Source organism: Dermacentor andersoni, chromosome 3 (assembly GCF_023375885.2).
Source record: "Dermacentor andersoni chromosome 3, qqDerAnde1_hic_scaffold, whole genome shotgun sequence".
NCBI lineage: Eukaryota > Metazoa > Arthropoda > Arachnida > Ixodida > Ixodidae > Dermacentor > Dermacentor andersoni.
This window is the reverse complement of record NC_092816.1, coordinates 30,474,691-30,494,332: the sequence shown is the minus strand read 5'-3', so window position 1 is coordinate 30,494,332 and position 19,642 is coordinate 30,474,691. Positions and strand designations below refer to the sequence as shown.

Below are 19,642 nucleotides of genomic sequence, written 5' to 3'. Positions count from 1 at the left end.
ACAAAAGACGCACTAAATGGAGCGAATCAACTCCGCAGAAAATGCTCTGCAAGGCAGGGGAAACTTGATGAAAAAGAAAACGTGTTATCTACCTGAGAGCAGCCTGAAGAAACAAAGGAAGCCCATACGAGTTTCTCAGAAAGAAAGCTTAGCAGTACAAAAAAAAAAAGGAAATCCTGGAAGCTAATTCTGAATCAACTCCTTTTCCGGGGCCCCGGTCACTCCGCCATTTTCCCCTTCTTCTTTCACCCCCTTTTCACGAACTAAATGCGAAAGCTCGTCCCTGTCGTGTCTCGTAGTCTGAGCGCGCTGTTTTCAGTATGTGCCTCGATCAGTGCTTACGAGTAAAAAATGCTCACGCGCGCTTGCACCTGTCTAAATTAATCGGAGACACACAGTATAGGGCACCTCTTACCATAAAAGTTTCGCCGATAAATCACGAATCACGGTGGATTGCTGCTGCAAAAATTTTGCAGAAGTAGCCTAAATTTTATCGACGACATGCCAAGGGCCGCGTTTCATTCTCCCATCACTTCCCGCCGTCGTGGGATCACTGGTGTCAAAACACTTTTGCGTTACTCGAAGACAAGGTCTTGTCTGCTCATTTCACAAGGGTCCGGCGTATCTAGGATCTGTCTATCATGTAACCACATTGAAAAAAAAAAAAGAAAACAAAGAAATGATCAACAAATTGTCGGCGCTAAAGACAAGGTGGACGTAATTGCGCGTAAAATACAATACCTATCAGATACGAAATACAATCAAGATTTAATCATCGAATCATTTGAACCACCGTGACGTATACGTCGACCTTGTCTTTTTAAGCGTCGACACTTGGTCCATCCCTTCTTTGTAGTTGTTGATTGGAAAAAGCTACAAGTTCTCAGCTTTCACGTTGAGGAAGGCGTTCACATGTGTACTTTTTGGAACGCTTAAGGAAGCTAAATGCCGTCATTTCATTTAACGCGAGGAGGCCCGAACAGAGCCCGTCAAAAATTGCGCAAACCGCATCCAGTCGCGCTGCTGCATGCGCTCAGCAAGCGAGCGGCGCATGATTGACAGTCCGCGAGACAGCTACCACATGTGCGGCTGCCGAACTGTAGCAGTACGGCAACGAAACGAGAGATGGCGAGAAGTATATAACGGGGGGCATGGAGAACGAAGGGGGGCAGGCATCGCAAGATCCGCAGTGCAGCATCACACGTAACCCACGCAGGCCCTCGAAACCACGGAACATGCATGCAGCGAGGCCGGCGACGACGCGGGCTGACAACTCGCTGGTGCGACGTCACCGTCATCTTTGCTTTCTTTCTGTTTTCATTTCGCTGGCGACGGTAACGGCGTGGCGCTCGAAAGCTGAAACCACACGTCGAAAACAATGTAACACGTGCGTGTGTCCATGCATGACGCGCTGACTTGCCACGTTAAAAGTCACGTATACTGGCAGAACGCGTGTATATATACTGCACAGCGCTGTCGTAAAAAATAGAACTGTCGTCGCCGTCATACCACCGTCGACTACACGTCGTCTCTGTATTGCTTCTGCCGTACTAAAGAGGCTCTCGACACACACACAACTGCTTGATTCGCACAAACACGTTCATACGTCAACCGTTCGAAACAATGCACGGATATATGACCTGAAACAATGCTTTGCAAAACATCCACTCCCACAACGCGTGGGATCTGTGGGATCTCTGTGCTAATGTAATCAGCCTCGTCGTGGCCAAGAAAAGGCCACAAGTCCGCTCAGTTCTGGAATTAATAATAATAATTGAGCTTCGAAAGAAGTATACCGCTGCCATGGAGACGAATTTTGTGTACAGCGCCTCTTTTATTATTATCAAATATCTGTCCGTCGCGCAACGACAGTGGGTTGCCAGAATTCGAACGCGCAAAAAGTGATTAATTACGTCCGCTTATACTGCAACTAGTTCAGAACGCGCGCCAAACGCGGCGTGCGCGCCTTCATGGCGTATAGGATGTGTTCGCTATACAAGGTCTCTCGGTGGGGAAAATACATCCTGTAGGGCGGTCCGCACTCCTCACCTCCAAATTGACAGGGTCTGGAAACACTGGTCGCGACAAAGTCTAATTCTGTCGAAGCGAAAACTATTTCTGTCATATACATCTGACCTCTTCTTGGCACCGCGGCTATACACGGTGCCCCACGTAACTTGAGCCAAACATTAAAAAATACGCAAATGCCACGTATAGCTGGACTGAACCAAGGTCGACGCTGTTCGCAGTCGCTTTTGGAGATGCTCAGATTATTATTTTTTTTTTTTCATTCCGCCTAATAACATAGTTTGTCTTAATTAACTTCTCAGGTATTATATGTAGATGAAAAAGTGTCAGTGAGAAAATTGTAGAGCAACATTAAAAACTCCCGATACAGGTTTCCGCTGCTCAATAACGGGCAACATGAAAGTGTTTTCCCGAGCTTGAAAGAAGGGCCCGAATGAACACACGCAAAATGCCTCGAGCGGCCGCCAGTCGCGCGGCAATATTTCGTAATAATAGTAATATCCGCCTCTTTAATTAATCCAGCTCAACGACAAGAATTACGCCACCTGCGACAGGCGATGTTTAAAGAACTTGTAAAACTTAGAAAATAATCCCCCAGTATACTCGTACAAAGTTACTGTGGAAAAAATATCTTGTAGCGTTTTGTGATATTGTTCCATCTTTTTCAGCAAGTTTGGACCACCTACGGTAACATTTAAAGCGCGACTCAGTCTCGGCACATGAACTCCTTCGCGCTCCGCCCCTGTTGGGACCGCAGCTGCGGCGGCCGTTGTAATCGAACCTGCGACCTCGTGCACACGCGGCCGGAGAACGATTAGGTCCGTCGCGTAAATCCATCATCAGGAGCCACATGCTGCCTCGAAATATTAAATGAGAACCCCCTGAAAGAAAAGCAAATTCGCAAATTCGCCTGCGGCAGATAGCACAATTCTAGACAATGAGCTGGTCTACTCAAATAGGCGGACATTACTTGCACAGAAGATCGAAATGCATAGTCGACTAACTAACCAAATTGACTAATTAAGCTTTTAATTAATCATGTTATGGCAGATATTGCAATTTACAATTTCTATCCGGGGAGTTCGCAAGGCGGATCCGCTTGAAACCAATTCTCAGGATGACACCAGTTTCGAGATATTAATTCCCGAACTCTGCGGGGAAATGCATTGGCGCTCCGGTTACTTTTGTCTAAGGGCGTTCCAATACTGATTTTTCTGACCAAATTGAATACGGATCGAATAATGCCAAAAGCGGATCGAATAATTTTCAAACGACATGCCGTTGTCACAATTAATATGAAACGGCGTTCACATCCTAGCATTCTTAACGTTAGCAAGTTCCTGTCATTGCATATAGTACATTATAAAGCGTTGTTTATTAAAACCGCAAATGGAGCATTGGGAGCAAAGTACGGCTACCCGGGCCGCGTAAAGTGCTCTATACTACGCAGGTTCTCATGTTTCACGCCTACACTGTGCACTGTTAGAATCGCACCGCTGGCACGAGTTGTTGGAACCTCAGTGCTGACGCCCGTTGTTGCAAATGGGTCGCAAGCCCCAAGGGTAGCGTTGGCCTGGCGGCCTGGGGCACTGGAAGCATCCGAAGGTCTCGGCAAAGCATGAGTCGACTGGTAACAGAACAACTGGTTTATTCTAACATCGCAAAAGAGCGGGCGGTCAGGTCGACCGAAGTGAGAGACGGGAGAGCACGTAACTCGACAGAAGAAATCGGAGCCTCTCCCTCGGCGTCCGGGGGCAGCTGCTCTTATACGCGGCGTGCACGCCGATGGCCGCGCCACTGGTGGAGGCCTTGCGCAGAACGCATGGGAGGGGAGCGAGCCGCGCGCCGTAGCACGCCGTAGTTTGTTGCGTCGCTGATAGTGCTTCTCCGTCTTATTTGTGTTTTCAGAGCAAAATAAGCAACACCCTTCGCATGTGTGGGATGGCCAGAGCTTCCGAAGAATGTCGAAGAAGAATTGTTGCAGGGTGGGGGGGCTCAAATACCGGCGAAAACGTGCCGGTGATACGGTTCTAATTATTCCCCGCGAAGCCTCATCAGCAGGAGCAACGGTGGCAATGGATCGTAGCTTCGGCGCGAAATTTCTTGTTCTCATCCTTTCCTTTGTCGCTTCGGTGTTTTTTCTTTTTTATTATTATTTTTTTACTCAATTGTAGTTAGACGGGTAAACGACGAAGTTCGTCTGCAGTGCAACCTGCGGTTGAAAGGCATTTCGCTAAAGTTCGGAATGCCGTTTGCCGCTTATATTGTTTTCCGCTTCTTTACCGCGTTGGGCTAGCTAGGCAGCATGACTGCATGAGCGCATTGTTTTGCATGTTTAAGCTACAGAAGTTTGCAAGAACTGAAATTGTTAGTTTTATGTGGCCCGGTAAATCCTCGCACCAGCTGTAACGCACTTCATGTTTTTACATTTATTTTATGCGTGGCTTCGCCCATGTTTAACTGTTGCTAGTTGCTTCATGCATAACTCTTGATTCTTTTGAGCTGCGAGGTTTTCACCCTGCCTCGTTTGTAAAGGGTATAAATCACGCTGTGTCTTATCGGAATGACACCAAGCAAGTGCTTCTTTAACAGCTTTATTCATTTCGCCCGAGGGCACCTTAGATATTGTGGTTTTTTGGGAAATGTGTTTAGAAAATAGGTAGCTCAGGGCGAGAATTGCTAATAGTTACTGCATATGGTATTTTTGTTCTATTTTTCGCTGATCCATTTTTCGCTGAGTAGTTCGCGTCACATCATCATACCTTGATGCTGTCTGAGCAGACTTAACACGCCGAGTGATTTGTTTGTTTCACAACGTAGTCGCTTCTTGCAAGTGAATTTTGCACTCAGCTGAATTATTTCTTATTATGATTACGCCGCATAGGACTAAACCCGGCCTTGCCGCCAGCGCTGTATCTAATTTGACTGGCGCTGCTCTGCCTTTAAATATATCATGTGGCCATTCTCTCTAGTAACATTTAAAAAAAGTACTGCAATGTTAGTCACACTATAGCTTTGTACGTTTCCAAGCAGTTCCCTTAGGGAATTTAAAATTGCAAAAACTGCAGCGCGAACGGCAGTTCATCGGCGGTACAGCGCTAACACGCGCTTTTATTAACCCGTGCGTTTGGTGGCTTCGTTGACTATAGTGTACGCGTTTCTATCAATAAATTCGCAATTATTCTACTTCAGGCGACTTTCACTACACTTATTCGGCGGCGTCACATGTATTCATCGGCTGAAAAATCACAACGGTATATGCAGACATCGCACCGTGCGGATTTGTTATCTAAGTCTGCACTAACGACTGGTGCTTATTATTGAGGTACAGAAGCAGCATTACGGCAAGGGTAGAATTAAAGGAAAAAAAAAAACGGTCGAGACATCGCATTAGTCAACAAAATTTGTCGGCTCTAGTTTACATGAGCTCCACTTCATGTAAATGGTCTTCATGGCGTTTGTCTGCGGGACGCACCTGGCGCGTATGTGGACCATGTTGCCCCAAACACCGGTAACACCTTGTTAATACCCGCTCCCACAGAGGTCTGCGTCTTCCCTACAGCTGTCACCGCAGAAGAAGCAGTCTGGCGTCCGAACCAAGGACAAATCGCAGCCGCGAACTTCAGTCACCCTTGCTGCAAAGCGTTGTCGTCTGCTACTGCTCCCACGCGTATTGTTGGAAGCGCCCGCTAGGTGGCTATCAGTGGCGCCTCTATAGGCGGTGCACGCGGCCTATAGTCTCGGAGTTGAAGGCGAGAAGGAACGCCTCGTCACTGGCGCACGTGACGGCGCCACGGACACGCTGAGAGACAGGTTGAGACGAGTGTAGTGACGCATCGCCAGGCCGGCGCCGTGGTCAGACCTCCTCGCTTCACTCTTGGGGAGCTCCTCTCCCCGGCTGCCGCGCTTTGACAAGCGTGGGCACACACACACACACGCACACACGAAGACACGTGGCACTAAAACACGCCTGGACGCGCTTGGCGGGGAGGCGTATCGGCGGCGCTGAACGGGCCAAAATGTCCGCCGCTTTGAACGAAGCCCCGGCGTCCGTTGCATCCGCGCCGGCTATACCGCGCGTCGTAGGCGAAACGTAACAGCACGCAGGAGGTGAAAATTCATTGTACCTTTGCTCCAATTTCATGTTTAATTGGATGTAGTTGACGTTTTGAAATATTCAAAAAGCATTCGAAATACATTCGCACTTACGGATAGAGAACATTCGATTCGTAGACCGAATTGAATAGGTCACTATTCGTGAATAGGTCACTATTCACTATTCGTTATTCAATAGTTTCGAATATTTGCACACCCCTACTTTTGTGCTTCAAATGCATAAAACGACGTTTTGTTCAGAAAGTAAGCGGAGACAGCGCATTTTTACCGCGAGTTTCACGGCGCATATCTCGTAAGTGGTGTCACCCGCGTAAGTGATGTCAGATTAGTGAGTTTTTGTTAATTTGTCGATTATGTATGTCAATTTCTTGTGCGTGTCCGCCTCTTCGAGTAGACCAGCTCATGAACTGGAATTGTGCTATATGCCGCAGGCAATTTTTTTAATATTCTGTAAGTGCTCGCTCAATATATATATAGATATATATATATATATATATATATATATATATATATATATATATATATATATATATATATGGTGCAGGACTAGGCATTTTATATGTTTATCTCATTGCAATCTAGCATCAAAATAATGGATGTTCCCAGCGTTAGAACAAGGGGGAAAGAAAAGAAGAAAAGCTTGGATGAGCTCGATTTCGAAAGGAACAGCAGCACCAGAGTAACGGCCCGCGACGCAGCTGTGCCTCAGCTGCAAATAATCCAGCCAAGGTCACAGCTGTCGACCGACTATAGCACGTATTTATTCCACGTCCGCGTTACAGGCACGTGTACTGCTAGTAGACGTGTCTCTCATCATAGTCTGGGGGCCGCAGTACTACAGCATAACACTAAACTGCCCGCCATTGCAGTAAGGCGGTAGCAGTGCAGTATTCGAAGTATAACAGCGCGGCTTCTTGAACTAGTACAAAACCGAGGAACAGACAGTGATTGCGCTTGTCATTGCCGATTGCATATGTCCACTTGGTATCCGCGTTGGATACCACGTGAATATTTCAACCTGTTGTGTCTGCGCTGTACTATGTCGTGCATCACCGCTACCTACTGCGAACGACCGACCCAATGGGCTTACTGCATTTGTTGAGCGACGGTCATTCCGCATGTACAAAGGTACAAGCGAGCAGCATTGGACTCGGTTGAAGTTTTGAGAGAACATTTCACTCTGTATCTTGAATTCTTCAGGAAGCTAGGAACCACGCAGGTATTGGATCGAGCAGAAAACGATGGCCGTAGCGCTGACAGGATATACGATAGCGCGGATTGGGGAGAAAACGCGGTTACGCACGCCGTGTAAAAGAAGTAAGAGTTGTGCAGTGTCATATCCAATGCGCAGAGCAGGTAACTCAGGTATAGTGAAAACGCTGCTGATCGAGTGCGGTATACATAGGATTTAGACTGACCGATGATATTAACGAATTCGCCGGGATAACCATTGGTTTGGCTGACGCAGGAGAGAGGTAATTTGCGGATCACTGCGAGAGGGTTTCATCTTGCAGCACACTTCGAATGAAATTGGGGCGCATATAAGGGTAACGCCGCGGTCGATGTTCAAGATGTGTCCATGTGGTACGCGTATCCTGAGGTTGATACCAATTTATGAGGCTTTCATCGCCCAAAACGAAAGAAAATGAAAGGAGATGGAAGAAATAAAACAGCTATTCATTTTTGTTGCCGTGGAGACCGTTGGTTTTCTTATGTATAGAAAAAAAAAACTGCGGACGTAATAAATAATAATAAAATAAAAAACAGCCTGACGTTCTTATACAATCAGCACGCTCTGTTCAAATAATGAGTTATAGGCATCATTGCACTAATTTCCCACAATCTTGGCCACCACCATTTTTGTTTCTGATGCGCATAAAACAAGTGTATATTGTCTGTCTTTTCTTTTTTTTTTTTTTTGCCGCTTGCCACTTTTTACAGATACTGCCATTGCACTGCCTCGACATTTTTCGCTGGACATACAGCTAATTTTTTACCTTTCTTGTATTTTTGTTTTTCAATCCTGTAAAGGCCCTTTCTTGGGCTGGCAGTACAAACAAACAAACAAACAAACAAACAATCATCGTACACGTTTTTGTCTTTCCATGTAGAGCTGCGATAACGTTTTGGAAGGAAATCGACGACTCCAACTGACTTTCAGACGACCGAGGAGGGCAGTCAACAGGTGGCATGCAGAATAAAGATTATTTCACAAGCGTTCGCACAATAGGCGACTGTCACATGAAGCCGAATGGACCGACCGTAAAACGTCACCGCTATAACTAAATAAACGAAACAGCGAAAAGGTCTCCATTCACTGGGGTACGTTGTAGCGGAGGACTCTATTTGCGTGGCATACTTCGAGCAAAGCGGTGTCCTGAAATCGCGCGATGTCCCTTGAGCGACTTGACGGCGAGGAAATCCGCCAGATGTTCCCCACGACACGTGGGCCGTGTCTTATGCAATGCTCCGTACGACCGATGAAACGGGCGCCCAGTGAGATAATCTCAAATGCTAAAACATTTTTGTTTTTTGTTTTTTTATGAATGAGAGCTCGCACGCGGCACAGCTGCGCGCATGCCTAAAATATATGTCCTCGAACAACAAGGTTTTGCGAGATGACGACGCGCATACAGCACGTCACGGCTTCGCAACTTCAGACGTACGGTTTGCTAGGCGGGTCGGTATTCCAACCTTGAGGCAAACAGCGCTGGAAGATTATACGACAGAATTAAAGCACGAACTGTGCAGTGCGTTCGTCTCTTCATTATGTCCTTTCTTCTTCTCTCTTTCTTTTTTCTCTTCGCAGCTTGCTTCAAAAAAAGCAGTACCCATAGGCACAATTAACGAAAGCACGAGAGAAACATTAATGAAAGTAGACAAATTCCAGCGACCAAGAAAGATGTCCGGTATGAGAGGTTCAGATCGGAGAGCCAAAGCTAGTACGACGTTCAAAAATAGTCTCTGAAAATAAAATAAATAAATAAATAAACCCAAGAGTAACTGCGGCGCTCGCGTGCAGATTAATTACCTCGAGTGACTTATCTCCGAGACATTTGTATAGGACACGAGAGGCCGGACAATAAAATGAGATTTCATACACTGTCCCTTGCGTCGTGCTCAAGCGCCAGCTGTGGGCTCGAAAATTAAACATTTCAGAACACTCTACGAAACACAGGGTGTACCTTCCCGGTTTCTTTCTTTCTTCTTTTTTTGTTTGGACACATATTTGCTTGAAGCTTGCACATGTAAGCGCGCAACTAATTAAGAAAGACACGTGGAAGTCGACATTTCAAGTAATCGCACTATCGACCGCTCCTTGTCGGCAAATCGCGTCATATATAAGTATCTAATCAGTGCATTTTCTTGGTTGATTACGCGCCTCAATTTCTCGGGCAAGTAATGTCCGCTTCTTTGAATATACCCAAGGAATGGAAAATGCTCGCGCTACAATGAGCGCAGAGAAGCACGCGGAAAACGGTGGCTCGAGCATGCTGCTGAAATGTCAACTGATGCGCGCGACTTGGACACGGCACCTAACGTAATCTCGCGATAACCTAAAGTATTTCCGCGACCATTCTTGCGGGCGAAACGCCGCGGCGCGACGTCAATATAGCTGGGGAGTCAATTAGTACTTAATTAATCAATAAAATTATCCCGGATATAACGGCAGCGGAAATATTACTTTTCCTTAACAATGTCTGACAAAGATGACGAAACTAAATATGTCCTCCTGCAAAGTTCGCGATTAAGGGCATCAATTTTCGGAAGCGCACATGTTTTGAACACCGCTCTATAAGATGACGATCTGACATTTTTCGGAACGATGGCATGGTTTTCAATCATTCCTCCCCCCCCCCCCCCCCAAAAAGAAAAGAAAGGAATGAAATTTCTTTCCTTTTTTGCTCACTATCAGCGCTCGCAAATCGACCAATCACGGCGCGATGAATTAGCAAACGTTCGTGCATCGATTCGACATTGCGCAATTACTAGCCGGGGGAGTGGTAGAAAGAGCAAGAAAACAGGAAGAAACGTGCGATATCTTTCAAGTACATACATATTCCTTCATATACAAATGGTTAAAGTGAGAAATGACTACCACGGTAACAGGAGAGCAACGCATACATACACGGCGGATTCGCGCTCGTTACATTTACAAATTAAGTCATCGCTGATCGTGCTAACAAGCAGAAGGTACAGTTGACTGGTTAACACATGCGGCACAGCTAATCTTGTACTCAAAATGTAAGCAACACACGTCGGTTATATTACGGATACAGTACCGCGCCAAACGATACAGTTCGACAAGGTGTCAAGGAACGCGAAGCGCACACATTCATATCGCCGTCAGCAGGCAGCTGCATCCTCCATCCGAGAGAGATAACGTCCTCGCCGCGGGAAAAGCCCTCGCGCGATAATTTGATCTTGCCGCAACGAGAACGGTACCGTGTGCGCGAGCACCCGCAGATACACAACACAAAAGTCTCGATTTCTTACCTCCAGCGGTAGCTTGGCCCATTGCTTTCTCGTTTCGTAATAGCGGTTCTCGAAGGTCTGATTCCAGTAGCTCCTTGACTGAGGCTTGAAGTTGAGCGTCGGGTAGACATCGGGAGTATGGAAATCCACATCGCGCCGCACTTTCAAGGCACGGCAATCGCCGGCAGCGGTCAACATATCCCGCTTGGCCCACGGCCACGTGAACGACGACTTCGGCGACGAGTGCGCTTTGTCGTCCACGAAGTTGACCGAGTCGTCCCGCCGCCGCTGATCGCCGTACAACCGCTTGCTATGCAGTTCAGACAGCTCTCCAGCGTCGTTCGAGTAGTGGTAGAAAAACACAAGCGCGGCACACACGACCAGGCAGGCCGCGACCAGGGCACGCACCTTCGCTTTGCGACTCGCGCACATCATGACGCTGGGTCGTCCGCCGCCGCCGCGCTCAGCTGGGAGAACGCCGATGGCACTGCACCATTCATGCGGTACTACTACGAGCGAACGGGAAATGCGAATGCATGATGGAGCGAGGCGCACGTGAAGCAGAAATCACAGGAACACTCCTTCCAGCGAGCTCTGGGAGTCACGTCTCTAGCGGAGCCGCCGTCGACGCGAGATCTTCCATGGCGTGAACAAGCAAGCGCCGGAGCAGCGAGCGAGCGAACTGATGCGAGGCGATCGGCCGTAGCTTTTGTTAGGCCTACATAGCAGACGACGAAAAATCGAACCGCCGCTGCTGCGGCGCTGCGGTCCGAAAACAAGGAACCGAGGGAAAGGGGAGTGCGCGAGGCGGGGATTCACGACTCCTCAAAAGATGCAGCGGTGAAACCGCCGGATACTAACGTTTCAGAAACTGACACAATACTTTTTTACTTCGGTCTAGCCACGTCACCTGCAAGTAATTTCTAAACTAAAGTGCGCCAATAAAAGGCAAACCTAAGCAAGAGATGTCTTTTTTTTTCGCTCATAGATGGCGCTTTATCTTCTAAGTTTTTGTAACAATCTTAGAAAGGAGGTTTCTTTTGGTAGAGTTTTGCATTAGAGTTCTACGCTAAAGTATTAAAACTATGGCGGAACTTGCTTATGCACGAGACGGGCGCTGTTTCACACAAACATTACCCGTAAGAAACGCAGGCAGCAAGGGGCACATACATTCGCGGGCGGACGGCAGCTGATGGACGCACCGCGATGCCGCGGCAGGGAGAAGTGGGTTTGCGGGCGGCAGCAGCGAGTGAACTTCGCGCGTTATCGTTTCTTCATTCTCTCCTTCTTTATTGCTTTCTTTTCTTTTTCGCCGCGCCTCCATGCGCCTCTTCCTCGCTCTCTCGGAAAACAAGCGCGCAGCGGCTGTGGCACCGAAACGAGACGCCGCCGAGAGTGGTTGGAGAGACGCGCTGCTCTTGAAATAGACGACCGCAGGTGGAAGTGGAGCAGTGGAGCGAATGCTAGCGCGCGCTGGAAGTGGCTGCTCACTCTTTCCCTCTTTTTCTCTGGGTCAAAGACAAAAACCGGCAGCGACGAGTAAGCGGCGAGTGCTATGTTGCTTTCGTAGGAAGCTTATGTATGTAACTTCAGCAAACAATAAGCATACGCGGGAACGATTGCAATGTATGAGAAACGTAAGGTGCTGCGAACCATGACATCGCGCGCCATCTACCGCTTAGGTGGGCAGAGCTGTCAAGTTCCAAGAGCTCGTCATTTTTGGCGCGATTTGTCTGACCCCACTTTCAGAGATCCCGCTGAAAGCGCGCAGTCACTTCGGCAGCATGCCGAGTCACAGGAAGCTTGTCCTAACAGGTGGAATAGTTCGGGAGCTCCTATATAAGTATATAGGAAATCCGAAATCGTTTTTCTCAGCAACCCCAACACCGATTTTGATTAGCTTTGGTGCATCATAAAAAATAAATAATAATAATAATAATGAATGAAGATATAGTAACTGCGGTAAGTATATAATTTATTTACGCCTTCAAATTTTTTTCTTTATTTGGAATGAGCTAAAACTGAACTATCGAGTTTACAAACCTAACTCCGCAACAGAAAACGATATCACATTCTTTAAACTGCACCTAATAATACATCTAAAGAAGGCAAAATGCACCGCTCTGAAATATACCCTTAATTTCTGTGTAGAACTTTCGAAAAACCCAGGCAGGCATCGTAACAATTTCATGCAAGCTGCAAATATATAAATGAAATTTGTACATTTTAGATGCTGTAAGGGATGCAATTAACAGAATTGCTATATCCGTTCTTGTTGCAGAGTTGCGGATTTGTAAACTTCACGCTTCAACTTTTTGAAACTCGCCAACAGCAAGAATGTTCGTTAAAAAATTCTAGGCCCTAAATCAAAACACTGCTTCCTACAGTCACTATAGGACAGAGGTTTCTCGCTTAAATGACAACACATTTCGTTCAGCAGTTTTCTCATAAAAGCATTTCCGCATTTACATCTATTTCAATAGGCAGCACTGGAGTTGGCCTTGATCTAAAGCTTCTTCTTAAAGAAAGTAAATGACAATGCCTCTCATTTATGCATTTAAGGTTATGAAAAATAATTAGCATTGCTCAGTGGCGAACTTAAAGTTTTGCCTCCAATATGGGTGTATTGTACATCATTTTAAGTGGTGAAACTTCGTTCACGAAAGTGGCAGTATTGTATTTCACAGAAAAAAAAATAGAAAAGAAAGGTTTGTGGCTGCAGAGATGCAGGTGTCAGTTAGTCAAAACATTAAAGATTATGATGATGATAAGGCTTCATAAAAATGAATCGCTCATCAGCCTACTAGGAGTAATGGTAGTAAAGGGGCTGCAGAATCCAATTTCAATTGCATCTATATATTTATAGATGCCACCATTTCCATGAACCAGCATCATAAAATGTAATGAATGACACTGAAACATTTTCCATCACAGCTTTATTTGCATATTTACAATTATACACAGACACACAATTAATACAGCGTATTATGGTTGTGCTTAACTTTGTATCAAAATGAAGCACAAGTGAGGTGTCCAAAAATTGCAACGGTACTTTACCAGCCTAAACGTCTCACTGGATTCACCGGATAGGTGCTTGCTCGACAATGCCATAACAGCCACTTAGCAGCCGAGCTCCTTCGCAAGGAACACCGTCCCTTGGTGGTAGGTAAGGTCCTGCATCACCTTCGTACACAAATCTGAGCATTGAGTCAAGGCCTAAAGACAATGCGTTGCACCAATCATTCTCAAGTTTAAAATATAGCAGGCACTTGTCTTTCACCTTTTGTTAAGAACAGGATAGAAAGATTGCTTGTAATTTTTCTTTTGTTAGAAAAGGTCTTCAAGATTTTTTATGATTTGCTGAGAATGTAGACAGTAGGAACTGAGCAAATTATCCAAACTCAAATATTTATATGAGAAAGTACACAGCATATGATTACGCATGCTTTATTAAGAAACCAGAGAAACAACAAGAATCAATTTTGCTGCATTTAAAAGCAACAGTCAAATCCTAGTGGGCCATGGAATCACAATTCTGATTTGATCCTCAAATATACTTTACACGAAGCAATAAATATGGCAAATCTTTAAGAATCAAAATGCCCCATTTGCAACTCTAACTACCACAACAACACACAATATTGGGATTTTGTGCACTGCACTGAAGTATTTAAAAGGTATGGCTTACAAAGCCACAATGCCTCTTTTCAGTGTCAAATCAATTTATCCTTCATCTATGAGTGTCTTGAATCCTTATATAGTTAATTCAAAGTAACATAATGAAGTCATTACATAACCTTACTTTCCCCTCTCAATGCAACAAATTCCATTCAAAATGGTTCAGTGACTGCCTAGTTGGAGAATTACTGTCTTCAGTGCATATGAATGGAAAAATAAGAAATGAAAGGCACGGTCACGGCGTTGTTCATATGAAGGTTAAGTGCACCTTCAGATAGCTTCTTTATATGACTGCAAGGCAAACTTCCAAGGTGCTAATTGGAATGAAAACATTAGGACAACTTAGGACAAACCTTTCTTTACTTCTACCTTTCTTTGTTCATCAACAAAGGGTAGTGTCCAATCACATTCCAGCCCAAAAAGATCTAGAATACTGCAGTGGCATAGCACACCACGTGCTCATATTATGGCAGAAAGTGCAGGTCACAATTGAGTGTACAGTTCATTCTTGAAGTGCATTAGCGCAAGCTCTTGGCCCAGTTGGTGCATGATGAACTTGAAAAAAGGGGGTACCAGCGAAACACAAAGGACGCGCACACAAGCAAAAGGAGTCAGACACGGACGGACACTCCATCCGTGTCTAACGCCTTCTCGCTGTGTGCACGTCTTTTGTGTTTCGCTGGTACCCTCTTTTTTCAAGTTCATCATTCTTGAAGTGAACATCAATTCAGTATTAAACTTTATTAGAGCTCAGGAAGCCTTCACATTTTAAATAAAATTGGCAACTGATACAACGCATTAGGCAGACACCAACTCATGAAAGATCAGTCACTTTGATGCCTTCTCGGTCTAATATGAGCAGTAATTGTGCTGCATATATATTAATTAGGTGTTTCCTTTTACAAATAATCACACTGTAGGCAGTCCAACAGTCATAGTGGCTTTTGTGTTTTTGTTCAAACCTTTGATAGATATGGTAGCGAGTGCAAGTCAAAGGATACGGAAGCCGCAACACCCAGTATGCTGACTGGGACAGTTTGACAGGCTCCTTGTTGCCTGGTAAAAAGATGGGGGCCGAAGGGCCCGGCTGCACTCGTGGATTCAAGGTCACGTGCACCGGAGCCTTGGGTGTCACTATGTGCAGCCGCATCAGCTGCGCTACCTGTGGCTTGGCAGATCTGCATGAGTTTCAATGCAAGGTTGGGAAGGGCAAAATAAATGCGAAGGAAGTGTAGGACGCACTTTGAAAAATCAGGTAATGGTCAGCTGCCCTATACAGTGTGCAGCAGCAAGTGCTAATGAGGAGGACCTCCAGCCAGATGAGGTCACATCAACACAAGGTGACTGGGAGACCATTAGGCGGTAGCCATCATGTGGCCATTATGGTGTTGTAGGAGCAGCGTCATTAAATGGCTTTATGCACTCAAAAACACAAGCTCCTTTGCATGCCTTCACATCCTTACAAATGCCTGACCAATAGTGTCCTCTAACTTTGGGCCCTTCATTTCTGAAAATCCCAATTAAACACACAGTTGCAATGTCAAAGCACCTGTCCTTCAGCCACAACATTATTTGGAACCAAGTTATACTTCAACCACAGCCAATGTTACTACTTTACAGTGCAAATGCAATGACATGAGTACAGTCAAACTTTGGTGTAATGAACCCAGATATTTATTGAATTATCGGACACAGTAGAATCTCTTTCATATGTTTCGGAAAAGACCATAAGAAAAGAACGTAGTAACCGGGAAAATGTACGATGGGAAATAACAAAAAAATTTGAGGCTTGACTATTGTTGACATCTAGTACATAATGCAAAGTGTTGCGCGGTGTTAAGAATGGCCGTACGGGGTGGCAACGTGCCAGCTTTGTGCCCGCTGCACGTGTTCCAAGCCCACCAGACGGGGCGCCCTTCGGAGAACTGCAACGGGCCGGCAGCCACGTGGCGCGCGATCAACTCAGGAAATTGGTACTTGGCGGAGCCATCCGGGACAAAGCAGTTCTACGAAGCCCTCTGACGTCGGCACTGAAAGCTGGGCGGTACCGAGAACTGTCCGGCCTTTTCACCTGTGTGTATGTGCGGCACGTGTATGTGAGCCCTCATCCTCCAAGCCGGCACACCTCATCCTCCAAGTCGGCACACTTCATCCTCCAAGCCGGCACACCTCATCCTCCAAGTCGGCACACCTCATCCTCCAAGTCGGCACACCTCATCCTCCAAAAAGGCGGGTCATCTTGAATGACGTCGAACTATGACGTCGAGCAAGGGCTTATAAGCAGCGTTTGCCGGCTGCTAGTGTGTGCTCGTGTCGTGCTCGTTGTCGGGAGCTGAGTGCTCTGTCATGCTCGAAATGTACTAGTGAGCTGTGTGCTCGTAAACTGTTTGCTGTATGTTAGTTTTGCGGGCTCCATATGGGAGTCGCGCTAGACAGCCAATGTATGTCCTGTTTTTAAATGTAAATCCTGCAATTAAATCCTGCTCGCCTAGCCCCGTCGTCCCAAGTTCATCTCTACAGCTACGTCTGACAAATCTTACAGCGGATCGTTGCGGCACAAGATGCTGATGCATGTCGAGCTGGTGGTGCTACGGCGTCCTGAGACACGTTTTGTTTTCCTATAGCGTACTGTTTTAAAAGGACGACGGGAAACTGAAACCACATCGAACTGGTGGGCGACACCGGATGCCGCTGAAGCAAAACGTGACGCCCACATTGCGCCGCCTGCAGCAGGGAACGGCGGTGTGTTTAGATTAACGCTTACTAAATGCGTGCACTATGCTACCAATAGCACCACGCACCTCACACTGCAAAACAGATAGGCGAAGATGTTTATCTCCACAGGATTGGCAGTGATAGCTGTGAATGCCGCGTGCGACGACCCCAGAGAAGATTTGCTGGTAGCGAAATCAGAAGCATCGGCGTTTTCACGCGAGATGGGTGGGCGAGTATTGTGGTGAAGCTGCCACGGCAAGCAGCTGTATACTGTTTTCGAACACCCGCACCTCGCGCATTTTCTTGTTTACATGGGATCTAGCGGTCGGAAAACATATCATACAATCGCAGTTCGGGGACGTACTGAACGTTGGTACCGTAAATCATGTTTTCCGGGAACACGTGAACAGGTAAAAAATGAGCGTAACTCTATGTATCATTTTTTGTGTTTTCGATTGCGAATGTTGGGCCCGGGAAAACGTAGGTAACGGGAACGTATCAACAAGGTTCTACTGTATAACAATGTAAACAAAATGAGTCTCGTCAATATCAACATATAACAAACACATCTTTATAACGAATATCGGATGTAATGAGGGTATTTGTGTCACAGGTACAACTTTGTTATAACAAGTTTTGGCTGTACTACATCCTGTTTTCTCTGACCTCTCTGCTACTACCGGAGCCAGGGTCCTGATGAAGTTTCCACTTACAAAAGTAGTCTTTGTTGAGTCTTCTACACAATGTAAGATGTACTTAGCCCAAATAAGGTATGCTTCTTTACAACTTACCGGCACAGACAGGGGAAATGCAGTGGCATGTGACTGTTGGCTATCTTGTTGGCATTATCCTTGAAAAAAAACAAGAGGAACATGGTCAGCATCCAAATGGATCAGGAGCAAATTTTCACTCATAGAAGAACGGTTTCATTCATTTACCATAATTCACTGCCACGGATATAAATAATGCAGTTCTTGTATTAAAGAAAATGTTACATATTTCACAGAGCAAGAATTTAGTGGGTGCACAAGATTCATGCATCGTACATTTAGTAACAAACACATCAACACACCTTCTCACAGACAAGCATCTCTTCTGACAAGCTACATTTACCAAAGCGTCCCTCCAAACAGAACCTATATTATACACCAATGACGTTTTGGCATTTGCATTTAATGTACAACACTAGTCAGAATGTTTGTGTCATTAGTAGTATAAACAAAGTACACACACAATCAATGTGGAATCACAGAGGCTTAAGCCCCATAACACAATTTCTGTACACTGCACCGCTTCCTATATGTGACACCCACAGGCACTTGCTCAAGTATATGTTGATTACCAAAATGGTTTTGCATGAACAGATCTGAGCACACACAATAACCTTCAAATTCTGTTCAGAGGTACTGCTGTCTTGGATATCACAACATAACTGGAGTGACCATGCAGATTGGCTTAAAAGGAAGTGGAATCACTTAGATGTGGTAAATATTCCAGCTAAATTACTGACAGGTACTGATTAACCAAATTACCTTTAAAGACTACATCGCTATCCAGCTTTATGGAACCGCAAGTATAACATGTCTTACAACAAGACTCAATATTTCAATCTCCATTGCTCACCTTAACGAGGCCAGTGCTTGTGGTACGTAGCATCCTTTCAGGTGAAGAGCACATAAACCTGTGGCCATGGTGGCATTCGTATTCAACCCCGATGAATACTTTCACAGTGAACTGCATCCCATCCCCTGTGCATACGGTAAGAGCATTTAAGCAAAAGTCCTTCTAACCCAAATAACAAATACAGATAGGCAGAACAGTTTTTGTGTAAATACTGAATGCAATCTAAGCACTTCAGGAGAAAATTTTACAAGTACAATAGAACCTCTCTTACACAAGGCTGATTCTTGGGCTAGTTGGTATGGTTTACTCCTAATGGCAAAAAGCCTTGAGCGCAATTCAAAAAGACAGGTACGTGACAGATCTGAGCACTGTTCTGTGTCTCTGTCACGTCCCTGTCTTTTTGAATTGCGCTAAAGGCTTTGCTATTATGAGTAAATTCTCTTACACGCGTTTCATGGGTCTACAGGAATAGATACAAAAAACAGAGGCTCGGAAATGCACTACTCGAATGTGCTGTCCAAACGAGATAGGTGTTCACAGAATGATACAAGGAGTGACGAACAATGGTCAAACAAACGATGTCATAGGGCGGAGCAAGCATTTCAACAAAAGGATTTGTCTTTGTTGCTAGCATGCTGTTAGTGTCACAGAGACTAAGTTTAAGAGAACGATTGAGTGCATTCACACTGTGAGAGAGTAATTTGCACGGTGTGATAAAGTTGAGCAAGCTTGGAAGATAAGGCAAAGGACTATTGTGAGCTGAGCATAAGCAGCTTAGGAAAAACCAGCGCCCACTCGCCAAGAACTGTGGAATCCCTCCAATTTTGCCCATCTCTCTTTAATCTCCAGTGTGTGGAACATGCAGCAGCATTTGTTGCCTGCACCACTCCCCATTTCCCATGCACGGATAAACATGTGCCTCATTGTGAAAGTCCCCATAGAACTCCCAGTCCTCATTACATAACAAAACCCTTAGCTTTGAGCTAACTTGGTCAAAGTGTTAGTG

The 19,642-nt window shown here is 45.7% G+C and overlaps 2 protein-coding genes across 2 annotated transcripts in view; both read right to left on the bottom strand.

The window, feature by feature from the left end:
- Positions 1–11,400, bottom strand: part of alpha-Man-IIb (alpha-Mannosidase class II b) — an 85,494-nt gene extending 74,094 nt beyond the window's left edge. Inside the window, exon 1 of the mRNA XM_050167844.3 lies at positions 10,642–11,400. Within this exon, the coding sequence (XP_050023801.2) occupies positions 10,642–11,055 (414 nt within the window). The 5' untranslated portion in view covers positions 11,056–11,400. The remainder of the gene's footprint in view (positions 1–10,641) is intronic.
- Positions 11,401–13,539: 2,139 nt separating this feature from the next.
- LOC126518010 (nonsense-mediated mRNA decay factor SMG8) overlaps positions 13,540–19,642 on the bottom strand; it is a 29,606-nt gene continuing 23,503 nt past the window's right edge. Inside the window, exons 19-22 of the mRNA XM_050167854.3 lie at positions 18,637–18,761; positions 17,805–17,863; positions 15,300–15,476; positions 13,540–13,817 (exon numbers count right to left, since the gene is read on the bottom strand). Coding sequence (XP_050023811.1) covers positions 13,700–13,817; positions 15,300–15,476; positions 17,805–17,863; positions 18,637–18,761 — 479 coding nt within the window. The 3' untranslated portion in view covers positions 13,540–13,699. The remainder of the gene's footprint in view (positions 13,818–15,299; positions 15,477–17,804; positions 17,864–18,636; positions 18,762–19,642) is intronic.